Genomic DNA, 26,258 nt, shown 5'->3' with positions numbered 1-26,258 from the left:
ATTCACTTGGAAAAGGTGTCTGGAGATATAAGGTACTCAGGACTTACCTTCTATCAACATTCCACACCAGGACTTCTGAAGGAATACAAGCCTACTGAAAACTCATTAGTTGGAAAAAACAAGTAAAATAAGGTAACTCCTATGTTTTCCCAAAATCACCAATTAGGACTTCCCCATGCCAACATTTCCAAAAGTATTTGCATACTGCCACCATATAAATAGCTCATAGTTGAGTGGTGAGATTAGGGAGTTAATTTTCTTCACTATTACTATATTCTTTTTTTTTTTTTTTTTTTTGGTTGACAGAAAATGGGAAAACAAGAGGCCCAAAGGCAGACAAAAAATTTCCTTTATGTACAGATAATAAAATCATGCTGTAGACATTTTTACTCTAAAATGTATTTTTGAGGTCTCTCATGTTAAAAAGCATCATATAAAATATGCATTATAAAATATGTATTAGTATTAAATACATGTAAGAAGAGTAGTAGCTGCTCTAAAACCTACTGGAATTTTCATACAAGTTGTTTATAAATTCCATAATATTTTGCAAAACATTTTTATTACACAAAACATTTTATCATACCATTACAGAAAAGTTTGGCTTGGAATTAAAGGTAGAGCAGATATTAATTGGCCATGCCCAGTGTTTCTGGAACAGTGACAGGACTTTCTTTGCCTCTGCAAATCACCCTAAACACACTTAGCACCTAGCTTCTCAGAGCGCCAAAGTGTTGCAAAATTCATACTTGACCTGGCCTGAATGTTAAGGTGGTTACTTATCTCATCAATAATAGCATTGAGGGGCACCTGGGTGGGCCAGCTGTTAAGCGTTCAACTCTTGGTTCAGCTCAGGTCATGATCTCATGGTTCATGGGTTCAAGCCATGCACTGCGTTCCACACTGACAGTGTAGAGCCAGGCTCTCTCTGCCCCTCCCCGACTTGTGCGCTTGTGCACGCGCTCTCTCTCTCTCAAAATAAATTTTAAAAAATTAATAGTATTGATGAGATCAAGGTCATGAGTCTGACTGTTGTATGAACGTCAGTTTTGTTCCAGAACCATAGCTGCATTTTTAGTCTCAGCTAGTTTTATCGTAAATGTGGGTCATTTTAAGGCCTCAAGGAAAGAATTGAAACTCACCACAACTACATGTGGGAGAAACAGAAACCATCAAAACACTCATTTAGAGAACTGTCTTTATATAACAAAGATTATTGGTAGGTGGAAGAACGGGGGGAACTACGGACACAAAACGTCAAGAAAGTCACAACTGAAAATATCAGCATAAAGCACTGAAATGGGTGGTTTCAAATGCTCACTGGAACGCTGTTGAAATTCTCAAGAATCTCTAAGAAAGCCCTACCACCGATCTCAAGAGCCCACTGAGAAGCTGCTGTGACTATCTACCCATATGTCTGGTTGCAACTGCCTTCTTGTAGGTAGAATATACTTCTCTGGCCCAATGTTAGGCTTGTCCATGTGAATTGTTTTTTGCCAGTGGAATGTGAGCAACTTGACTTATGCCACATCCAAGCACAAGCTTTAGGCACCCTCCAGGTCCTTGCATAGTATGGTTTGGTGCTTGCTCCTGCCCTTTAGCATGAGAACAGTACTCCCAGGTAGGAGCTATTCCATGCCAGCTTCCTGCCAGGATGAGAAGAGTCAAGCAGAGCTGCAGCTGATCCTTAGACCCAGGAACAAGAAATAAGGGTCTGTCATAAGTCACTGAGATTTTGCAGTTGTTTGTATTAGTCTACCCCCAGGGAATACTACACAAGATTTTATATGTTCATCCTCTTTATGTATTATTCCTTTCATATATCCATTTAAGGTTCTTTTGTCTTGAAGAATTAAAGACCAATTTTTAACTCCAGTTCAATTTCTTTTTATTAAAGTGCTTTAGTAGATAAACAATGTTAACAACAATTAACACAACTTTACTGAAATACTCACAAATAAAAATCCTCTATAAATCACTCAAATAATGTTCTTCTAAGTAGTAACAGTAATCACCATTAGAGGCTAGTTAATCTGAATTTATTCCTAACCACACACAAGGGTTCTCAGATTAGAAGATTCAAATCAGTTTAACATATGGGGCTGGCTATCAATACCCTGAATGCTATCCCAGCAAGTCAGCGAAAAAAATGTTGTGATTGGAAACTAATCACTTTTCTTGGTGTCTCAGTTTCTCCATCTGCACTGAGAATTAATCTTCCCTTAGAGAAGATTTGTAAAAAAAAGTATGAAATGTTAAAGCTTAGCATACTTACATGCCTCAGAAAGCATTCATGTGCATATTTTTAAAAGGGCAACTTATTTGTTCTTGACACAAATTAAATACTATATGGCTTTAAGAGAAATAGATTGATGACTGCTCTTTCCTTGAAAATTGTCTTTTCAGTTGAACCACACTAAAATAGATTAATAAGGTTCATATATGATATGCTCAGTAAATTATTTTGATTGCAGTAAGGACAGCTGTCCTATTTAGGTAAACTTTACAAATTGTTTTAAGAAGTGTCATCCATTACTTAAACATTCTTCATGACCTTTCCATAAAAACAGAAAGCTGCTACCCTACAGCACAAAGAGGCGAAATCCAAGTTTTGGTTAGAATTCTGGTTTAGTTCCTTTGGATATCATTGGTAACTGTATCATGACTTCCAAATGAGACTGTGGTTGACAGAGTAAATAATCACATTTTTACTAGACCTCCGGTGCAATTTAAGTGGCCTGGTGCTATCATAAAAAAGATTCAGTAGTGTCTGTATCAGTAGGGAGGGCATTTAAAATAAAAAAGCGTGAAAATATAGATAACATAACTGTGGGGACAGAAGAGAAATAAAATGATCCTGATTGAATCAGGAGCTTTTCTAAAAACCTTGTTTCTGCTGAGAAGTATGTGATTTTGCTGTAAAAGAAGTTTAAAGAGGTTGGTGCATCAACCCCTATATTTTCAAAGAAATGTGCAATACTTTTAGATAGAAACAGTATTGCTAAATCTCCACATGACACTTTGGAACCACTAGCAGTAAAAAGGGAAAAAAATCATTAATCAACATAGGAGATGAAAAATGGTAAGCTGTGATGCTCTTGCTATTCTATTCAATTAAAAAATAAATCGATCACGAGCACAAATGGACATGCCATCTCAATAAATAAAACCTCCTGTAGTTACTTGTCATTTAAAAAGTGAATTGGATGAAAAGGATAATTTTCTACAGTGTACTCCATCATTTGAAGACTGAAGTAGTTTCAGAAAAACATGATACTTCCTTAGAGGAGGCCTATTTCATATTGGCTGTGGCAGAGCACTCCATGCACTATACAGGAATACACAAAAAGATAATTTCCAGATTCAACATAGATCTCTTTGGGAGTAGAGAAAAAACACTTTACTCAATATGCCTTACTATAACATGCAGTACTTAGGTAATAGTAAATCATCGTCCTCCACAAAGAAGGTGCAGGTGCTCTAAAATCATCTTTGAGATAATAATTTTAGAAAGAGGTGTCAAAATTTTAAATTTAAAATACAGACTTAATTTCAAAGTTGGTTTTGCCAAACCTCTCATAAGTCCTTGGAATCCAGCGTGAGCAAGAAGGAAATGTTCTCCCTATTTCATGACTTGCACCTCCCATTACCTATGATGAATATCATGAGTCAAATACCATAATAAACTTATTCTCATTCTTGGGGCCAGCAAAGGCTAGGCCGGTTCTAGGCAACACTAAAGCAGGGAGCGGTCCCACAAAAGAGCCTGTCCAGGACTGATCCAGCAGATTTTCAAGGCCACCTGGGCACCCAACTCACCCCAGGGCAGGTTGACCAATTTGTTGTGACTCAGGATCCTACCCTTGCACTATCTCCAGGCCCAAAGCCCCTAGAATGGCCCTGCACTACACTGGATGTCCTTGGGCTAGGCCAGCTCTCCCCTAGACAAACACTCCCAGGGCTGGAAACAAAGGCCAAATGGGCAGGGTAGGCAGAGCACCATTTATTGGAGCCAACCCCCATCTATCATATGCTTTTTAAGAGCTCAGTCAGTGATTCTGGAGCAGCTCCTCCCAACAGATGGGCTGTGAAAACACCTCTCTCTCCAGCCAGAGCTCATATGAATAGTGGAAATCCTCAGGCAGATCCAACCTCTGCCCCAGCACACTCTGCAAGCAGTTATCCACAGGTGAAAATTCAGAGTCCTGGGGTTTGTCATACCGGCGGCTGTTAAAAGCCTCAATGTTGGCCCTCAAAGTGCATTCTTCTGCTTGGAAGTCCCATGGCCTGGCATCGATGTCTGTGTTAGGAAGAGAGGAAGAAAAACATGTACACAACTCAGGACACTGCTTCTCTTATCACAGAGCATGGTCTATGGAATAAGAACAATGAAACTGCTCAGAATTTCCTTTTTATGGGGGGCAGGCATTGTACAAAGTAAGTATATAACATTCTGCCACTTTGGTTTAAAAAATACTCTTGGGGGGCGCCTGGGTGGTTCAGTCGGTTAAGCGTCCAACTTCAGCTCAGGTCATGATCTCACGGTTTGTGGGTTCGAGCCCTGCGCTGGCAGCTCAGAGCCTGGAGCCTGGTTAGGATTCTGTGTCTCCCTCTCTCTCTGCTCCTCCTCCACTCATGCTCTGTCTCTTTCTCTCAAAAATAAAATAAACATTAAAAAATTAAAAATAAAATAAAATAAAATAAAATAAAAAATACTCTTGTACATGCAGAGACTATCTTTGGAAGGAGAGTCTAGAAACTGGTAACAGTGATTACCACTGAGAAGGAAATAAGGCCCCTGAGAGAGGTGGACTTTTTTTTTTTTAACTGTACTTCCTTTTCATTATTTTACTTTCTTATCAGTTATATGTATTATATTTTCCAAAATAGCAATTCAGTTCCTTTTACGGAGCTTTCCTAGGGGGATGAGAGTTTCCCATTTGAACGGAATCACCAGCTCTCAAGGAATGGAAAGAGGCAGGAAAGGGGCACAACAAGGAGAATCAGAATGGACCAATTATTGAAGAATTCACTGATTCCCTGCGACCTCTGCCAGCATATGATAAATGTATGTGCCAGCTTCTGTTAAAATTATGAGGTGAAAGCTTCCATGAAGATAAAAATAGAAAACAGATAATCTGCTATCTCTATTTATCCCACTCAGACACTCATTTCAGGGCTAGAGATACATCTTTTTCAGATCTCTTATGTCCCACATTCAATGGCTTATCTTTTTTCTTTTTTTTAAGATTTTATTTTTTAAGTAATCTCTAAACCCAATGTAGGGCTTGAACTTACACAACCTCAAGATCAAGAGTTGCACACTCTACTGACTGAGCCAGCCAGGCATCCCTTAATGGTTTATCTTTAAAGGAAGTACAGATTGGGTTTGGGCTCGTGATGGCAGCAACAACAGACATGTCATTTGCAGGATAAAACATTTTCGTGTTTTAAAAATCTACAAAAATTTAAATAGTTAATTGTGTTTTATGTCTCATAGAAGTTGTATCCTGGCTTGTTATCCACTAATCATATATTTCCCTTAGTTCTCTGGGTTCTTTACTGCAGCATTCTCTAAAATTCAGACAGGTTACAAATCTCAGCAAATATAAGTCATAGTCATCTTACCAAAAACTCTTAAATACAATTAGGCAAATAATGGTCAAATCCCACTACAGCGAATGTCAATAGAATGAAAAAGCTCTCCAAAATAAATTCTTCCAAACTCTAGTCAATCTATCTTATCTTGATAGTAAACCAGATGTTATACTGTCTCCTAACATGAGAGAATATGCAGTTCCCAATGTTACCTAGAATATATTATGGCTTAAAAGCTTTAAACTGAATCCATTGAAACTTCAGACCTAACTTTCAGTTTACAGATGATACCAGAGACAGATAGATAAGGTAAATGATGACACAAAGAAGCAAGAAATAAAACCAGAAGGTGGATATTCTGCAGGACAACTGGCCTAGTTCTTCAATTAGTCAGCATTATGGGAAAAAAAACCCGAAAACAAAACACGGCTAAATTTAACAAATAAAAAGGTAGAACAACCAGATGGAATTTGTGGCCCTGGGTTGAATTGTAACTTGGAAAAAATAACTTTAAATAATATTTTGGGGCAAAGGAAGAATTCTGAAATTGGACTTATTGTATAAAATGAAAATATACTGATATGGAAAGATGTAGATAATGTTAACTGAAAAAAGATGATAAAACAGCATGTATAAATTGCTTTCACTTGAGTAAAATGTGTGTGTGTGTGTGTGTGTGTGTATGTAAAAAAAAAAAAAAGACCTGGAAGAATATCTAATAAGATGTTAACAGTGTCAATCTTTGGGTGGTACAAATAGGGCATAAATATTGTGATATAGTAAAGTTTTCTGACTTGTACTTTCAAACTGCTTTTTGTTATTTATGTATGTATGTATGTATGTATGTATGTATGTATGTAATTTATTGTCAAATTGGTTTCCATACAACACCCAGTGCTCATCCCAACAGGTGCCCTCAATGCCCATCGCCCACTTTCCCCTCTCCCCCACTCCCCATCAACCCTCAGTTTGATCTCAGTATTTAACAGTCTCTTATGTTTTGCCTCCTTCCCTCTCTGTAACTTTTCTAACCCCCTTCCCCTACCCCCTGGTCTTCTGTTGAGTTTCTCAGGATCCACATGAGTGAAAACATATGGTATCTGTCTTTCTCTGCCTGACTTATTTCTCTTAGCATAACACTCTCCAGTTCCATCCACGTTGCTACAAATGGCCAGATTTCATTCTTTCTCATTGCCAAGTAGTATTCCATTGTATATATAAACCACATCGTCTTTATCCATTCATCAGTTGATGGACATTCAGGCTCTTTCCATAATTTGGCTATTGTTGAAAGTACTGCTATAAACATTGGGGTACAAGTGCCCCTATGCATCAACACTCCTGTACCCCTTGGGCAAATTCCTAACAGTGCTATTACTGGGTCATAGGGTAGCTTTAATTTTTTGAGGAACCTCCACACCGTTTTCCAGAGCGGCTGCACCAGTTTGCATTCCCACCAACAGTGCAAGAGGGTTCCCATTTCTCCACATCCTCTCCAGCATCTATAGTCTCCTGATTTGTTCATTTAGTCACTCTGACCGGCATGAGGTGGTATCTCAGTGTGGTCAAACTGTTTTTTAAAAAAAGTTTATTTATTTAAGTACTCTCTACATTCAACATGGGGCTCACACCTACAACTCTGAAATCAAGAGTTGCATGCTCTCCCGACTAAGCCAGCCAGGTGTCACTCTAACTGCTTTTTAATAATAAAAGGTTATTTTAATTTTTGAAATCTTTTGGAGAAACCTGTCATTTAAAGGAATGTTTTAAAAGGGGGTAATTATCTCTTAATTTACTTGTTTCATAAGATGGAATTTTTTAAAGTAAACTCTACCCCCAACATGGGGCTTGAACTCATAACCCCAAGGTCACTAGTTGCATGCTCTACTGACTGACCCAGCCAGACACCCCTATAATATGGATTTTTATAGTTAATATGGGACCAGGGTACATGCTATTTGGGGCAGTACCTTAAAGTTTGTTGTATCAGCCCCTGACTATAATCACATATTTTCTCATCCAAAATATGTAACAATTCATACCAAAAGAGTACAGATACACATTTGTTTAGTTTTGTTTAAACTCTGGGCAACTCCTGGAGGTCAAAAGCTCTAAGAATACTCACCATTCCCATAAGCCCAGTCATCATTCATGCGGTGGCGTACTTTCTGGTAGATGGCTGACATGGTTTTCATGTTGCTTTTTCTCCACTGGCGCCCCAAGTACTTGGTCTGTATTTTTAGCAGCTTCAGAACATAAAGTTGCAGCATGGCCTGTTTGACCTTGAGGGCCCGCTTTAAGATTGGAGCTGATTTGAATACCACCAGCATCTACCAATTTAAAGAAGGGTGGGAGTGAAGAGAGGCAGATAAGGATCTCAAGTTTCTTGGAACTCCAACTCACAGACAATCTTTTTTTTTTAATGTTTATTTTTGGGATGGAGAGAGAGAGACAGAGCATGAGTGGGGAAAGAGCAGAGAGGGAGACACAGAATCTGAAGCAGGCTCCAGGCTCTGAGCTGTCAGCACAGACCTTGATGTGGGGCTCAAACCCATGAACTGCGAGATCATGCCCTGAGCCGAAGTCGGACATTTAACCATCTGAGCCACCCAGGCGCCCCAACTCACAAATTAAGCCAAGCCTGCTGGCCTCAATACTCCAGGGAGCTTTTGGGAATCTATGGTCCAGGTTCTCTTTACATTTAGTCTTTAAGAATATAGAGGAATCACTCCATTTATATGTCACAGTTCAAAGTTTCTAATATTCAAAGTACATGATATAAAGAGCAAAATAATTCTGTCAGCCACACGTCCCATTTCTACTGTTACAATTTCTCAAGAATCTTCTGGATACATAATTCTTTGTACACATATATTATTTTTATTAACAAAAACAACAGCTAGCTACATAACCTGTCATATTGTTCCATACCTTGCTTTTTATTTAACAATATATCTTGAAAATTATTACACATCAGTGTAGAATTGTCTCGTTCTTTTTTCCTGCCTCATTCTTTTTAATGGTTATATAATATTTTATTATAAGGATGTACCAACATTATTTAACCAGTTGGTCCTGTGTTAATAAGCTTTAGGTCATTTCCAATCTTTCATAATTCATGCTGCAATGAATAATCTTAAGACTTGCATCATTTGGGATGTGTGATTATAACCCAAATAACAATGCTAACTTTCCAACCAGAGCTGCTCTGGGGGAGGGTCCATATTCAGCTCCTTATAAAGAAATAGACTGGTGAATAATTATCTCATATAGAATAAGTGCCCAGAATTAGGAGGTGTTCACCTTATGTGGCATTTAGTGCCTATCTACAGATTTCACAAAGCAGGAAGTCCATAAATATTTACAATTTAAAAAATTCAGTCAGATAGACACCTCCATGATCTGAAGCCCCACTCACCATGGTTCTGGAATGCTTCCATTTGGTCAGTTTATTGAGCAGCCTCAGAAGGTTGATGCAGGAAAAGAGGTTCCTCCAGCAGAACTGGTTGTTGTCTCCAGCTTCCTGTAATAAGGCACACCCCCCATTATGTCAACACCTACAAGGCTTTCATTCCCACAGAAACCTGGAAGTCACAGTTGGTCAGTTTAGGTGAGGCCTTCCTTATGAAATGCTACCTCCTCATCATTCTGCTCTTCACACACTAAGGCCTCAAAGCATGAAATACCCTTCATCTGAAAACACACGGCTGCCAATCCTGGAAGACTGTACCTAGAGCAAGAATTGGTTAGAAAGAGGATACACGAACATAGCAACTTCACTCAAGCAAGCCTTCTTGTGTAACTTTCTGTTTTAGAATCAGAAAAGAGATGATAGAATTTTACCTCCATATACTTTGCACTTATATAAGCTGTATTTGTAACTGCTAGGACTTATTCTGGTAGATTTCTTTCTCTCTTTCTCTTTTTTTTAAGTAGGCTCTCTGCCCAACACGGGGTTAGAACTCATGATGCCAATATCAAGAGTCACATGCTCTATTAACTGAACCAGCCAGGCGCCCCTATTCTGGTAGATTTCAAACTATTTTTGGATGGATCTGATATTCATTATGATTGAATTTCTTTAATCACCCCACCCTCCTTTATCAAACCCCATTGCAGTAAATAGCTTGATTCTCCAGCACGGAAGCAAAAATGGCAGATGGTTAATTCTAACCAGGTGTTTCTCTTAACATGTTTATTGATAGCTTGTGAGCACCCAACCAGAGATAACAGATGGATGTCAGATTAGAAACAGGTATCTACTCACAGAAACATCTTTCAGGGACAAAAATAAGAGTGCTTCTGGATTTGGGGACTGTAAATATACTGGTGTCAGAAGTTATATAAATCAATGAGTATGCATGGTGGCCAAACTAACATCTTGGAAATTATTCATGTCTACGAATTGATAGGAGAAAGTAGGAGTAGGAGATGATGTGTAGAAGTGAGCTGTTGTCTGAAGAATGGAAAATTATCCTCTGCTGCTTTCCCAAATTAATCTGAAGCAAGCAAGACAGGCATACATCCAATGCGGAACAAACCTCCAGGAACTTTGAGAGTATTAGAATCTAATACTAGATTCTAATAAATAAGACTAAGGGTCAAAAAGCTTCATAGAAACTTTTTAGAAATATTATTTAAAAATAATGTTCTCTTTTCTGTAGTAAATGTTCAATATTGTGTTTCGAACTAGTCCCTGGAGAACCATCTGTTTCCTTCTAAGAGAAACTTCTATGGGAGTTTCCATTCTAGTGCATCAGCTAGTCAGCTTGCCCAAAACAGATAGGTTCTACAGATGTTCCATCTTGTGTGGCTAACAGAGGAATGGACTCTTAAATGTTTATTTATTTATTTTTTTAAAGAAGCAAGGGAAACAGAGAACATATGGGAGAGACTAAGTATATCTCCACTGTGAGCTTCCTTTATCTTGATTTCTAATATGCTAGCATAAAAAGCCTTGCATTCCTTAGCACCTCAAAATATAATATGGGGGGTGCTTCACTGGCTCAGTTGGTAGAGCATGTGACTCTTGATCTTGGGGTCTGAGTTCAAGTCGCACATTGGACATAGAGCTCATGTTAAAACAAAATAAAACAAAAGTATGGGAGTAGGGGAGTGGCCTTGTAGAAGCAGCATTGGAATAGACACACTAGGACACCTGGATTATGGCTTTGGCCTTGGCTGTATGACGGTAGATAAATCATTTCCCTGCTTCTTGTAAGAGGCTGAACTAGATCATCTTTAAGATTCTTTCACCTCTGGGGCGCCTGGGGGACTCAGTCGGTTAAGCATCTGACTTCGGCTCAGGTCATGATCACAGAGTTAGTGGTTCAAGCCCCGCATCAGGCTCTGTGCTGACAGCTCAGAGCCTGAAGCCTGCTTCAGATTTTGTGTCTCCCCCTCTCTCTGCCCCTCCCCTGCTCATGCTCTGTCTCTCAAGTAAATAAAAACATTAAAAAAAAAAAAAAAGATTCTTTCACCTCTGATCATTCAATAACCCTGTGATTTACTCTGACTTTCTCCACTTGGCTCAAAAGTGAAGTTTTAAATGAAAGTAAGCTGATCGTGGCTGCCTTTTCCTCAAAGCTCACTCTCAAGAGTCCCAGGAACGACATCTCAGTTCCCTCCTGAAGATAGTCTCATCTGCCCAGGGCCTTGCTCTTTTCTTTCTGATAATACTTCCCCACTGACTAAAACTAGCCCCACTTCCTGCATCACCAGATGCTGCCTGAAGTGGGCACTGAAAGAACACATGCTAGTCAAAGGCTCTCTCAGGACAGCCGCTCCCAGGCTTGGTGTCTGTTTGCAGCAGCAGGCTCTACATGAAGCCCTGCTCAAGCCTTCTGCCTTGTTCCAACCTAACAGACAATAATTTTCCAGCAGACCTTTAGTTCCATGGGTGTCTTTTCAGATTTGCCAGACGTGAGGGATTTTTTATTTATTTATGTTCACTCAAGGCAAATCCCCTTCTTTCTCTTTTTTGGGGAGGGCAGGACTCAGCATATTGATTAAGATGTATACTTTTGTGGGGAGATATATATTGTGAACAGCAGCACTTGGTCATATTCTCTTGTTTCTGATACTTCACACTATCCAAAGCAAGACCTTAACTCACGTTCTACCAGCGAAAATTAAAAAAGAAAACATTTGCCCATGTTTCGGTAGCATAAGCATATGTTTACAAAAATAATTCCACTTAGAATTGTACCCAAAATAATAAAATGCCTAGGAATAAACCTAACCAAAGAAGTGAAAGACCTGTACTGTGAGAACTATAAAACACTGATGAAAGAAACCAAAGAGGACCAAAGAAATGGAAAGGCATTCCATGCTCATGGATTGAAAAAAAAAAAGTATTATTAAAATGGCCATACAACCCAAAGCAATCTACAGATGTAATGCAATCCCCAACAAAATACCAACAGCATTTTTCACAGAACTAGAACAAACAATCCTAAAATTTGTATGGAACCGCAGAAGACCCTGAATAGCAAAGCAATCTTGAAAGAGAAAAAACTGGAGGTATTACAATTCCAGACTTCAAGTTATATTACAAAGTGGTAGTCATCAAAACAGTATGGTACTGGCACAAAAACACACAGATCAATAGAACAGAATAGAAAATCCAGAAATAAATCCACAATTAAATGGTCAATTAATTTTTTTTTGGTCAATTAATTTTTGACAAAGGAGGAAAGAATATACATTGAGAAAAAGACAGTTTCTTCAACAAATGGTGCTGGGAAAACTGGACAGCTATAGGCAAAAAAATAAAACTGGACCACTTTCTTTTACCATACAGAAAAATAGGCTCAAAATGGATAAAAGACCTACATGTGAGACCTGAAACCATAAGAATCCTAGAAGAGAGGACAGGCAGTAATTTCTCTAACATCGGCAGTAGCACTATTTTTCAAGATCTGTCTTCTGAGGCAAGAGCAACAGAAGCAAAAATAAACTATTGGGACTACATTAAAATACAAAGCTTCTGCACAGCGAAGAAAACAATCAACAAAACTAAAAGGCAACCTATGGAATGGGAGAAGATATTTGCAAATGACATGTCTGATAAAGGGTTAGTACCCCAGATATATAAAGAACTGATACAACTTAACCCCCAAAAGACAAATAATACAATTTTAAAATGGGCTAAAGACATGAACAGACATTTCTCCAAAGAAGACATATAGCTGGCAACAGACACATGAAAAGATGCTCAATATCACTTATCAGGGAAATGTAAATCAAAACTAAAATGAGAGATCACCTCATACCTGTCAGAATGGCCAAAACAAAAAACATAAGAAACAACAAATGTGGGCAAGGATGTGTAGAAAAAGGAACTCTCTTACATTGTTGGTAAGAATGCAAACTGGTTCCTCAAAAAGTTAGAAACAGAACTACCCTATGATCCAGTAATCACACTACATGGTATTTACCCCCAAAATACAAAAACACTAATTCAAAGGGATACATGCACCCCTATGTTTACTGAAGCATTACTTACAATAGCCAAGATATAGAAGCAGCACAAGTGTCCATCCATAGATAAATGGATAAAGAAGATGGGGTATATATGTGTATATATACATATATATATATATATATATACACACACACACGTATATATATGTATATATATATATACACATATATATACGTGTGTGTGTGTATATATATATATATATATATATACACACAATGGATTATTTTTCAGCCATAAAAAAGAATGAAATCTTGCCATTTGAAACAACATGGATGGAGTTAGACAGTATAATGCTAAGTGAAATAAATTAGAGAAAGACAAATACCATATGATTTCACTCATAAGTGGAATTTAAGAAACAAAATGAATGAGCAAAGGAAAAAAGAGAAAGACAAACTAAGAGACTCTTAATTATAGAGAACAAACGGAAAGTTACCAGAGGGGAGGTGGTGGGGGAAATGGGTGAAATAGATGATGGAGATTAAGAGTACACTTATCATGATTAACACTGAGTAATGCATAGAATTACTAAATCACTATATTGTACACCTGAAATTAATGCAATACTGTATATTAATTACACTGGAATTAAAACCAAAAACAACTAAAAATTTTTATTTACATACAACTGAGGTCTAAAAATTCAGTTCAGGGATCACATCCTACCCTTTCATAGCATCTCTAAGGCACTACAAAGATTCCGTTCTCAAGATCCATCTTAGCCCAGCTGACTGAGCCAAGCCAAATAAAAACAGAGGCTTACGCCAGTTATGTGGATAATTAACTCAAAAGACTGCTGAAAGAACAGAGTGTTTCTTCCTTTTGTACTGAGGAAATCAAATTGGTTGGAATCTGAGCACTAAAAGAGACTCAGCTTTTAGACTTGGCTAAGTCTAGTCCAATTCTGTCATCCACAGAAGCAAAACCTGAGGCTCAGGGAAAGGAAGGGCTTGCTTAAGTTCACATAAGTGCCCCAACCAGAGCTTGAACCTCTATTTCCAGTAACTGATTGAATTATAACACTATTTACAGTTCATCTTTATTTACTGTTCTTTATTTACTGTTCATCTTCTGGTTGCCCTTCTGGAATCCTAGACACAGAAGATGATCTCCTGAGAGAAAATTTGATTTGATCCCCTGCTTTCTCAGCTTCTTCAAAACCTAATGGTAAAGAAACTTTCTTAAGTCCTATTATAATCGTTATTTCAAACAAGCCTAATAGTTTCCAGAAACAACAACAACGACAATAATTAGGTTTCCAGTTGTAAAGGGGAACATCTGACTGAGTTCGGTCAGTCTATGATCAGACTGAACCTTTGAAGTGCTGCTAGGGGCACCTGGCTGGCTCAGTCCAAAGAGCATGCAACTCTTGATCTCAGGGTTGTGAGTTCGAGCCCCATGTTGGGGGTAGAGATTACTTAAATAAATAAATAAATAAATAAAAACTTAAAAAAAAAACAAAAACAAAAACAAAGAAGTACTGCTAAGTGTTAAATCTAATACATCACAAACCTTCTCAGCTTATTAAAGTCCCTAGTGATGATTCTTATTTTCAGATTGATAACCAGCTTTTCAGTGAAAATCAGAGTTTCTAATATTAACTTGGTTGTTATGTAATGACTCCATGGGAGTTTCATAGTCCAGGAAAAGTTTATGTTCACCTAATGGCCCAATCTCTCCCTTTTTACACATGGAACTTCTACAACCTACAACCTACTTGATCAAGGTAATTTAGAGCTGTAGTTCTGTCTGCCTTTTCTATATTACAAACTAGTCTATTTCTTTGCTTTGGGCTTCAGGTGTTCCACGCCATGTCAGTCTTGCATTTATTTGAACCTATTTGAAAAAAAAAAAACATTTGCTAGGTTTTAACACTTAATTATTGTAAATTCACAATAATAACCATTTCTCGGGAAATGATTCTTTTATTCGTTCCGTTATTGTGGTTCACACAACTGAAAATGAATTCATATTTCTAGCTTAGAATTTCTTCCCTACCCCTCCCCCCCAAAAAAGGAATTTCTTTTCCCAATCACTATAGAAGAATTCCCTTATCATATGGATTTCTGACAGTTAAGGCACTGCTGGATTAAGGACCTAGATATCATAAAAGAGAGCTGTAATTCTTAAGTGGTATGAGTAAAAAAAGGAGGAAGGAGAAGAGAAAATGTCAAAATCATTTGGGGAGCTTTAGCAAAACAAACTATTATTTGCACCCTGGAGAGGGATCTGCACATTTGAATTTGAAAACTCATTCCATACATTCTAATCTCATACCCATAACAGAAATGCTGTTTTAACAAGAAAAATGATAAAATGGTAAAAAAAACATTTATCCATGGTTCTTCCTCTATCCTCTATATAAATATACCTCATAGAAAATTGGATATTTACCTTATGATGTGTTTGCATTATATCTAGAACAGAGAAACAATAATGCTAAAGGCAATTGTGGTTTTAAATAGTGATGGTCACAAATCATTGGTTAAATAATGTCTGAAATGAATGTTAGAGACCTTAATACTTGAACATGATTATATTCCAATAAGAAAATAAAAACTAAAAACACAACAACAAAAATCTTCTGGGATATCTAAAAATATCTGGATTAGGAAGTTATAAAAACAAAATTTAATAAGGATAGATGAAAGGATCAGGTGCATAAATTTAAGTGATATGAACATAATTTTATAGATCTTTCTGAATGTAAGTCAAACCCAAATTTGAGGAATTTGCAATGAACTACCTTTTAAAAATTAACTTAATAATTTTATTTACATATATCTAAAAGGAAATGCCAAATGTTTCTTTGCAAATGGCCAAGTCACGTAAATTCTGACCCACTATTTTGGCTCTACCCGGACAATACTTCATTTCCTCATCAGTCAAGGATGCGATTCGGCAAGATATTGAGAAACCTCTAGCTCTGATACTCAGAGATTCCACATATACCACTTTTTCTCATTCCTTCATCCTTAATCTATAGGCCTACCTGAACATCTACATTGTTCAAAATATGCCCTTCTTTGTATGTGATGCTGGTGTTATTAAATCACTTTCTGTAGAAAAACAACAAGCATTTTGAACTGAGTTGGCTTGGCAGCAGTGACAATGGATTTACACAGAACTTGCCACATTTTTGGGGCCCAAATATCTGTCAAATAGGAGAGGAAAGGAGGAAGGGGTGTAATCTGTAGGATTTCTCTTTAGGGCCAACAGACGACAAAGAAAGCTGACCTACAAACTTACCATCGTTTCAACATACTCTAAAGCAGTGATGTTTCTAAACTTTTTATTGCACATATCTCTCAGTAAATAATTTTTGTGTGCAATCCTAAATATACATGTTTACTTATAAGTTAGAAATACATTATTGTAATAACATTATGTATGTTCTAATATATACATAAATATGGAAAGAGATGTTAATACATAAAGGATCAGTATATTCCATCCCCCAAAGCATCATCTTGCTCACTCTACTTTTTATTCCACTGCCCCAAATAACCATTCAGATGATGAGTATTCTACAATACTTGCTGAAGCCATATCACTGACTTTTCTAGCAACCTATCTTCCACACAATCATGCATTCATTACCCTTCTATGTTTGGAATTTAATTTTTTCCTACTTTAATGGATTGAATTTGAATATAGACATTTGGAGATCCAAAAATTGTAAGCCTTCCTATACCAGGTACGTAGGGAAACTTCTCAGTACATGGGTAAGGATGTCTTATTGTAGAGCTAAACAGGTTGACAAAATGGGAAGACTTTAGAAAGTGCCTTTAACTTTGACCTTATTTCATGTCCATTTAATGTGCAACTGGAGTTCTAGATGAAGTTGAACTCAGTTCGAATTCAGAGAACTGAGAAAATATGAACCAAGACTACCTCAGCTGAGTAATTCTATTTCTAGGAATCTATCTTAGATAATCAGAGACAAAGTCAAAGATTCATGTGTGAGGATGTTCATTTTGGAGTTACACAGAAAACCCCAACAGTAGTAGAAAACAATCAATTAAGAAAATTAAGAAGAGGAATATTGTGTGTAGCTATTAAAAATTATGTTCTTGGGCGCCTGGGCGGCTCAGCTGGTTGAGTGTCTGACTCTAGGTTTTGGCTCAGTCTCATGGTTTGTGGGTTTGAGCCCTACATCGGGCTCTATGCTTGCAGTGTGGAGTCTGCTTAGGATTCTCTCTCTTTCTCTGCCCCTCCCCAGCTTGCTCTTTCTCTCAAAGTAAAAAAATAAACTTAAAAAAAAATTATGTTCTCAAATATGTTTAAAGTCACATTGTGATTTAAATTTTATCATATAAATTGAAACACAACCCAAAGTCCTTATTCTTTTAAATAATGTGTGTGTATATATATGAATGAATATGTACATATATGGTGATTGCAGCAAAACGTTAACAGTAGTTACATGTAGGCAGTGTAATTAAGGTATTTTTGTTTTCTTCCCATTATTTTTCTGTATTTAGCCCATTTTCTACAATGGTATATACTGATTTTATAACCAGGAAAAAAAATTGCAATATTATTTAAAGAAAATCCTACACATTTATAAAAACCCAGTTCATTTTCTGTTTACAATGAATTTATTGCGCCTGGAAAAGAGATAAATCTTACTCATATGAACATTAGTCTTTTCTGAGTACAGAAGCCATCAGTTTAGATAAACAAACCATTATGTTGAGGACCTACGTGGAGTAAACTTGCTAGTTACTTAAGCCCATGATTGGGCTCAGGGGGAGTACTAGTACCATGAATTCAAGCGAGAAAAATCTGTGGTTACCAAATGAAACCACCAGGTGCCACTGTTGCTTCACAGAAAGGAGAGGACTACCTAGCATGAACTTTTATTTAGAATAGATACGTGCTTTCACCTGCTCATGGATAACAATAAAATCTTCTCAGAGGCATGACAATTACTTCAATAATTTTATGCTCATATCCTCAAAGATCCATCAAAAGATATTTGAAGGTAGAATTTCCATCAATTTTCTATATGTGGGATTGAGAAAAAAGAACATATTGCACTAAGAAATAGATTTCAGCCATTAAAAGCTGACTTTATGTTTTGAAATGCCCTACTAACAGTAGCACTTTAATGCTGTATACCACTGTTTTCTGTGGGAAAGTGCTTTCCTCATTCCAACTCTGAATGGTAGGGATGTAAGTCTCACCCTGGCTCTGCTACTTTCTTTTTTTTTTTTTTTTTTTTTTTTTAATTTTTTTTTAACATTTATTTATTTCGAGACAGAGAGAGACAGAGCATGAACGGGGGAGGGGCAGAGAGAGAGGGAGACACAGAACCGGAAGCAGGCTCCAGGATCTGAGCCATCAGCCCAGAGCCCGACGCGGGGCTCGAACTCACAGAACGTGAGATTGTGACCTGAGCCAAAGTCGGCCCCTTAACCGACTGAGCCACCCAGGCGCCCCAGGCTCTGCTACTTTCAACTTAAGCTTTTGGCAGTTAAATTCTCCATCCATAAAACAGTAATATCAAGCATATACAGTTATTTTAAAGTTTATTTCTTTATTTTGAGAGAGACAGCACGCGGAGTGCACACGTGAGCGGAGGAGAGGAAGAGAGAGGAGAGAATCCCAAGCAGGCTCCGCACTGTCAGTGCAGAGCCTGACACAGGGCTTGAACTCACGAACTGTGAGATCATGACCTGAGCTGAAATCAAGAGTCGGATGCTCAACTGACTGAGCCATCTAGGCACCCCTTACAGTATTTTATAGACTGAATAACATCATGTGCATAAACAGGGTTGTTAGACAACTTATTACCTCTCTCTATAGGCATAAGAAGCTCCGAGCTTCCTTGGCTTCTGAGACCACATCTAAGTAAGACAGGAAATCTCTGCCCTGATGCTAAAAAGGGTGCTAGATTTAATATCTTAGGACACGGGTCATTTTCTAATTCAGGATCTGTCATCTATGAGGAGTGGACTATGATAAGTCACTTCATCCACTGGGCCTTCTGGTTTTTCATCTCTGAAACAGGGGGTTGGGCTAAATGGCTCTCAGTTCCCCTCCAGCGAAGAATCCTATGGTTCTATAAAACCTGTACCACGAAGGTCTTATTCTATTTGTGTATAATATACTTTTCGGATATACCATGTTTTGCAGGTATTAAAGTTGGGGGACACGTGGGTGCTATCATCCAGTCATTCAGCATTTGAGCTCCTTCCATGTACCATAGTGCTACACTCTGGGGATATAAAAATGAAGATGATGCTCTTCATTCCTTCCTTGAAGGAAACTCTTCCTTCAAGGAGTTTTCAGTTAAATGGAGAAACAAATATAGATAACCAAGTAAATGCAACAGGGTGAGGGTGTGAACTCAGTATATCTTAGGGGGTATATCTACATGGCAGACAATTGATCTTCAATATGCTGTTGATTAGTCCATTTCATGAAATTCAAAATAATGCTGAAGAACTTTCTGATTTGCTTAAAGTTGTTTCCAGGATGAAGAAATTTCTGGGTCAATCTTCTGTGGCTATTACCAACTTTTGGCTTAGAGGGACCTAAGCAAGGTACACTTCTACTTTTTACAATCTATATGAAAATGAAAAGTGAATAGCCTGTGTGACACAGCAGAAAGGAGACAGATCATTGTTTGGAATAGACCAGTAGAGATTGTCCTGTCATTTAGCACAGATGTTCACATTCAATTTCAGTCCCATTATCTTTCTAAATTCCCTCTCCTCCTTAGTGTTTGTCACTGACCCTTTTCTCTTCTCTGCAAATTATGATGCGCAGCTTTTCCCAATTTTGCTCAACTGGGTCAGCAGCTCTAAGCCCCCACTGCCTCTGTGCTCTTGCCAATATGCCTTTATTGATCTGAGACTCTCAAACCAGGGGCATGAGGAGGCTGAAGAAGAAATGGAAGAGTAAATACCAGCCTGGCAATTTCAAAAGCTACCAAATTCCCCTCTGCTTACCAGACTCTCTGTAGTAAGCTCCGGCAAATCCTGGATGGTACAGCAAGGGTAATCCAGGACTGAGATGCTGCAGGACACAGAGAAAGGGACAGGCTTTAGGGAAATAGCGATGGCAAAACATGGCAGTATCTGAAATGGCAGGAGTTATTTCTCTCCAGCAGGCCCCATCTATTTCCCAAAGCGCTTAGTGACCTCAGCTGAAACTGAGGGTTGTGGTGCCAGGAAACTCCAGCTCCAGTCTCCTTTCCTCAGTCGTGAGAGGAACAAACAGAGTTCCTTCAGGCTGGCCCCTCATCTGGGAGATGCAAAAGAGACCAGCAAGAGAGCCTGTAGGATAGCCACCTTTCTCCTCCCTTCTTTAAAATGCATGGACAATTGTGTGCATTTGTGTTTTTGCATTTAAGTGTATGCTTGTGTGTATGTGTGAACTGCGTTCCCAGAGATGCTGCCCAACCTTCAAACTTGCTGCCCAATTACTAACAATCTGTGGATGTGAGGATGAAATGAAGCTCTCTCCTGTGTCCTTTACCAAATGTTTCTGGAAGCCAGAAGCTCTGGGAAATAATCACAGAAGCCACTCCTGAAGGAAGCTTAAGACAGAGGCAGTTTCCTACAGCAGGGCCGATCTAGTAGTTCAAGAATGGCAATGGCATCTGTCCCCGAAACCCACAGTGGGGGACTGCAAGGGAGCTGGAGGCTCTGCAGTGAGCCCAGAGAAGCAGGCATGAGTAGGCAGGGGAAATGAGGCACTGCATGACGACAGAGACAGAATTACTCAAAATTACAGTTCTTGCTTTCCTTTTCTCCTTTCTTTGTTGGTACAATGCAGAATTTAGCTCATCTCTAATGCTTCCTCTGGTTCTGACATTCCGTAAGGTTTATAAACAATCCATCTGAACTAGTGCAGTTGGAAATGGATAAAGGATGTTGTCAAAGCAGGGGCTATAAAGAGGAGTATGGGGTTTCTTGGACCTGACCCTACATTTCAAAAGTCAAAACTCTATCCAAGCAGGGGTGCCTGGGTGGCTCAGTCGGTTAAGTGTCCGACTTCGGCTCAGGTCATGATCTCACAGCTCGTGAGTTCGAGCCCCACGTCGGGCTCTGTGCTGACAGCTCAGAGCCTGGAGCCTCCTTAGGATTCTGTGTCTCCCTCTCTCTCTGCCCCTTTCCTGCTGTGTCTCTTTCTCTCAAAATAAATAGATGTTGAAAAAACAAACAAAAAAAACAAACCAAAACTCTTTGGTAAACAATTTGTTTACCTAGAAATATTTACCTTTGTCCCAGAAACTCACAACGATAACCTAGGGGAACCAAGATAGAAGAAGAGAGGGCAGTGGAACAACCTATAACGTTGCTCATCATTTCAATTCACTCTACTGGATTCTCCCAGGGTTGCCAGTTCTGTACTGCTCCATTAGGATAAACTTTCTTGGCTGGCGAATCCACTTATCTACCCACCTCCCACAGACAAAGCCCCATGGCTATGTAGGTGCTGGCAACCAGGAAATGGGGGTGGGAAATCAAAGATGGATGTGTTGCAGTCTCAGTGAACGGAATTCTAGCCTAAGGGGGCCAAAAATAAAGTTACAAGTTTCTGGAATATCTATCTGGATTATAAAAGCCATGATAAAACTGTGCAATAAGGATGTAGGAGTGCTCCAAGTTTTCAGGGATCATGCAACAGTAAAGCTTACAGGTGATGCAAAAGAGGACCATCTTATCCAAGCCAATCTTAGTAAATGATGTAGGCTGGCACTACCACTCTTCCAATTCCAAATGGAACCCAATAGACACCTATCAGATTGTCTGCCCCTCCCGTCTATGCCCATGGTGCAGGGTAGGTATTTAGTTCCTGAACCCCAGCCATACTTGATTGATCCAAGGATGGATCTCCAACCCCGGAAATGTGGAACAGGACTCTTGTATGTTTCTCTTAATTAATGCTTATATAAAATCTCTATGATATAGTCAGAGGACGTATTATTTTCATCATAAGATGAAAATACTGTGGCTCAAAAAAAAAAAATGTCCTTACTTAGATTACATAGCTAGCAAATGGCAGGTCTCATGACTCTGGGTTCCATGTGTATGTTTTATTTTAAACTACGTATATAAGTAGGCTGCCTCTCTATGGTGGATTTTCAGGCAGTACTGACAAGACTGGTGAGGCACCATCTCCTGGTGCTTTCCAGTCAACCCAAGTAATCACATCAGCCTTCTTACTTCTACTTTAGGAGCTCTGCCTCTGGTAAAAGCATTTCTGGTAAACTTTAATTAGCATGCTTCCAGTTCTTGTGGAAGTAGCAAACTAAAGAACAAGGATTTACTCTGTAACCCCCAAGTCCCCATTTGGCTGGAGGAGTGGAAAGCAATTTGTATTCATAGCGATTGTGACCAGAAAACAATTTTGTGTTTTGATCCTGCCTCTACTGCTTACTTAAGTGGTCTCACTAGCATGTTAATCTTGAGCAAGTCAATTAAGCTCTCTGAATTTGTTTCCTACTTGGTGAAATGGGAATAAAATTTGTAATACCTCTTAGCGTCGAGGAGATTAAATAAAATACCCTATATTTGTCTTATTACAAACTGATAAGTAAGGATCTATTATTTACCTTCAGTTACAAATTCAGTATAAGACTACAATTTACAAAGAAGCATAATTGATCCAACTTATGATTTATACTAAAATCAGGGCTGGCCAAATAAGAAGTCTGTTTCACAAAAAAATATCTTCTGGATCCTTCTGCCATAGGGCTAAAATTTCAGTGTTACAGTTTTATTTATTTGAATCATGACATTTTTCAGTTTTCAAAACTGTTAAAATACAAATACCTCTGTGAAGAGGCCAAACCACGCACCCCATCATCAACTTACACTTTAAGGAAATTAAATTTAAGAGTGACAGCTCTAACATTGAAGGGACTAGGGACACAAGGAGAACTGAAAGGCTCAGAGATGTATATTTCTCAATCCATTCCAAAAAAGACCTTTGAAATAAATCTGTCCAGTGTCCATACCTGTTTTTGGCAGTGATGTAGGACAAGATATTTTGATTGAAGAACTTCAGGATCAAAGGAATGCAGTTGGCAAACACCAAATGTTGTGATACATATTCAAACTGAATTAAAAGATCCAAACAGAAAGGTTGCTTATTTGGGGGAGAATAGAAAGTGTGTATGAAAAAGATAGGCAAGTACAACTCTAATATCCATTCCTAAGAATATCCAGTGTCCACTTATGTTATCACCCATCCTGAGAAATGGGAGAAGCATCATCAGCCAGCTCATCCTACATGGAGGACAATCTTCAGTGTGTGTACGTTGTTGCAAGAAGCTGACCAAAAGCACAAAACACAACCAAGCCAGAAAGAAAATCCCACTCCAGGTAAATAGAAGGAATCGCTGTGAAATTTGTTCCTAAGCTCAACAAGAAAGGAAGGCTCCCTGAGGGAGTTGTCTTCCATACCAAACCTCTGGCTCATAGTGTTTCCACAGTGATTGATATAGCAGAAACAGGTGTAGCTTACTCCCAGCAACTGCTGGCATCACTCAGTCAGGATGGATATGGCACACAGTAAGTAACCAAGTGAACCACTGGAATGTGGGCTCCAGCATGAGTCTATGTGGTTCACTGTATTATCCCTGTACTTACAATATCAGTATATTAACGAATGGATCAATAAAAGCCCTGCACTGAGAATAAGTCCAAGATCTCTTTGATGGCTAAACACCCGAACATAGGGGTTCCATTTTGCTCGCTTGAATTTGGATGGGGTTTGTGTCTGGGAAAACCTAGTGGGCAGTGTCATGGAGTTGCATCACCTAGGTTTTGCCTGTGATACACTGAGGAGCATCAGATACAGTGTGCTCCAGATCCAGAACCCAGACTACTGGGACAGTACAGAAACTGTGTTGAAAAAGCAGAAAATTGTGGTGTTTTAAATCCCTCAGCTTTTCCTGGTCACCAAGAGGTAGCCATGGAAACAAACCAAGCTGCCCTCTGCCCCTGGGCGTGTGGTTAGAGGTGGGGAGTCAGCTTGGGCTGCCCATTTCTTTCTTCTGCTCAAATATTTTCTCCCTGGCAGCTGACCCAGGGTATTTTCCAAAGCTCCAGATGGAGCAGCCAATACATACCCACTATGAAGTTATGGAAAATGTTTTTCAGTTAGAGACGTATCTGTAGACTTGTTGGGATTCACTGACACTGACACACACTGGCAAGGCCCATCAAGCCACCCACCTGTCTGGCTGTTGATCCACATACTGCCCACCAAGAGAAGCAGACAGAAAAACATATCCACAGTTCTCTGTTCTTTCTACTAGGAACACCATCTCCCACCCACCCCTTCTCCTCCCAGCCCTGCTGTTGCTCAGCAAACATTGGCAGAAGAAGTGTGAGTACCCAGGACACCCGTAACACACCCAAAGATGTCTCTGGATGTACTAATGTGGAGAAATACCCTGATTATATAGTCAAACCTCAAGGACACAGAGCCTGCAGGAGCCTCTGTGTACTCCGAGAACCTGCTGTTCTAGCAACAAGCTTGGTTCTGACTTCTTAGGAGGGCAATGGAGCAGAGACACTGAGCAGTCATGAGAAGTCTCCGTCTCCTCCCCATGTTCTCATCACAGAGACCATCCATTCTCTGCTCCCAGGTTCCCCCATATCTTGGCAAAGCCCACAGTATCAAGTCCAAACTCCTTAGCATGGCAAACAATGCCTTCATGGGGAAAAGGCTTCTTAACCTTTCTTAGGAAAGGTTTCTTAGGAAATCTCGGTTTCTTTATCTATAAAACAGTGATAAAATAAGACCTACCTCATAGGGTTAATTAAGAGAATTAAATGAGAACCCATAGGAACTTAATAGAGTGCCGGGCACATTAGAAGTACTCAATAACCGTGTGCTATCAACTGTGTGATCTGCTCCCTGCCATCGTCTCTAGCTTCATGTATCACCAGCCCTCCCCATCTCCCCCCACCCCAGGCAGAACTCCAGCAACATTTAATCAGTTTCCAAAGGTACTTTGCTCTCGCTCTCTCTCCTCTGGACTTTCACAAATTAACATTTCTGCTTGAAAGGCTTCCCATCTTCCCTCCCTGACAACTCCCATATCTTGGCTAACATCTGTTTCTTTAGGACTCAGGTTAGAAGTCACCTCTTCCCCATCTCAGGTTGGATTACCAGCTAATACTTACCTGTATCCTGCACTTACCATTCCATAATTAGCTATTTATATATCCATACCTTGTACAAGACTTCAAAGCCCTTAAGAGCCAAAACTGTGCATTATTCAGAATTCTATCTCAAACGTTAGAAAAGTGCTTCACATATAGAAAGGTATGCTCAACATACTTTTTCCTTTTTTTTTTTTTTTTTTTTTAATGGAATGGTTGAATCCTGTCTTCTACTGCTTCAAAGCTGGCTGGGCACATTCCCAAGAAGTGAAGAATTCTTACCTACAACCCTTGGATAATATTCAAAGGACACAGATGTCTGCACCTCACATCCCACTTCAACCCCCCCCCCCCCACCCCGGCCCCAGCCCCATGCAAGCCTATGCAACAGGTATAGAGATTCCCTGAGGAAGACATAGAAAAGGCTGGAAGATGTTCAACTGGACTACAAAGGCCCCTGCATCCTCTCTTTGGGAAGCAGGGCCTGAGGGACACCTGAGACCTGTGGAGGAGCACTGCTAGCTGCTCACCTGGTAGATATGGTTCAGTTTGAAGTGTTTGAGGAGTAGCAGGAGCAGAGCAGAGATACTCTTTACGATGATCTCCTTGTGCCTGTTCACATCGATTCCCAACTTCATGCTCTGAAGAACAGTGATGCTATAATGAGGAGAGGAGGAGTCAGTGCAGAGAGTAGCCGTAGAGAGAGGCCTACAAGGACCCAGGTATTTGGGTCAGAGACAACATATACAACAGAACCAGAACTTGGCAGATCTGAACTTCTATGCTGGGAAACCTCCAGAGCTACCCCTTACCAGCCTGTCTGGAGAAAAGCCTCTCTGCTCTCTTTGTTTTTCTCTTTCCTTTGGCAAGTTCAGCCCTTGACAAAGTTCAGCCCTTGTCGACCCATATACCTGCGCAGTCAGTGTCTGGCACTGATGTTGCCCTGCAGACCCTCAATTCTGAGCTAAAAAGAACCTAGCAGAGAGCACCAGTGGAAAGTGGTTACTGGTAAGGGAGGGGAGACATCTTTGGAGACAATC

At 39.3% G+C, this 26,258-nt stretch overlaps 1 protein-coding gene across 4 annotated transcripts in view; it reads right to left on the bottom strand.

Moving 5' to 3' along the window:
• Positions 1–1,871: 1,871 nt before the first annotated feature.
• Positions 1,872–26,258, bottom strand: part of STRIP2 (striatin interacting protein 2) — a 47,452-nt gene continuing 23,065 nt past the window's right edge. For 3 of the 4 annotated variants that reach the window (XM_019452707.2, XM_053897163.1, XM_019452708.2), the window contains 6 exons: positions 25,749–25,875; positions 23,061–23,161; positions 20,044–20,110; positions 9,017–9,121; positions 7,724–7,928; positions 1,872–4,300 (listed from right to left, as the gene is read on the bottom strand). In XM_019452707.2, coding sequence (XP_019308252.1) covers positions 4,050–4,300; positions 7,724–7,928; positions 9,017–9,121; positions 20,044–20,110; positions 23,061–23,161; positions 25,749–25,875 — 856 coding nt within the window. In that variant the 3' untranslated portion in view covers positions 1,872–4,049. Of the gene's footprint in view, positions 4,301–7,723; positions 7,929–9,016; positions 9,122–18,601; positions 19,974–20,043; positions 20,111–23,060; positions 23,162–25,748; positions 25,876–26,258 lie in introns of those variants that run through there. The other variant, XM_019452709.2, reaches the window with a different exon arrangement.

This window comes from Panthera pardus, unplaced genomic scaffold (genome assembly GCF_024362965.1).
Source record: "Panthera pardus isolate Hobbes unplaced genomic scaffold, ASM2436296v1 HiC_scaffold_8, whole genome shotgun sequence".
NCBI lineage: Eukaryota > Metazoa > Chordata > Mammalia > Carnivora > Felidae > Panthera > Panthera pardus.
This window is presented reverse-complemented; position numbering and strand designations above follow the sequence as displayed.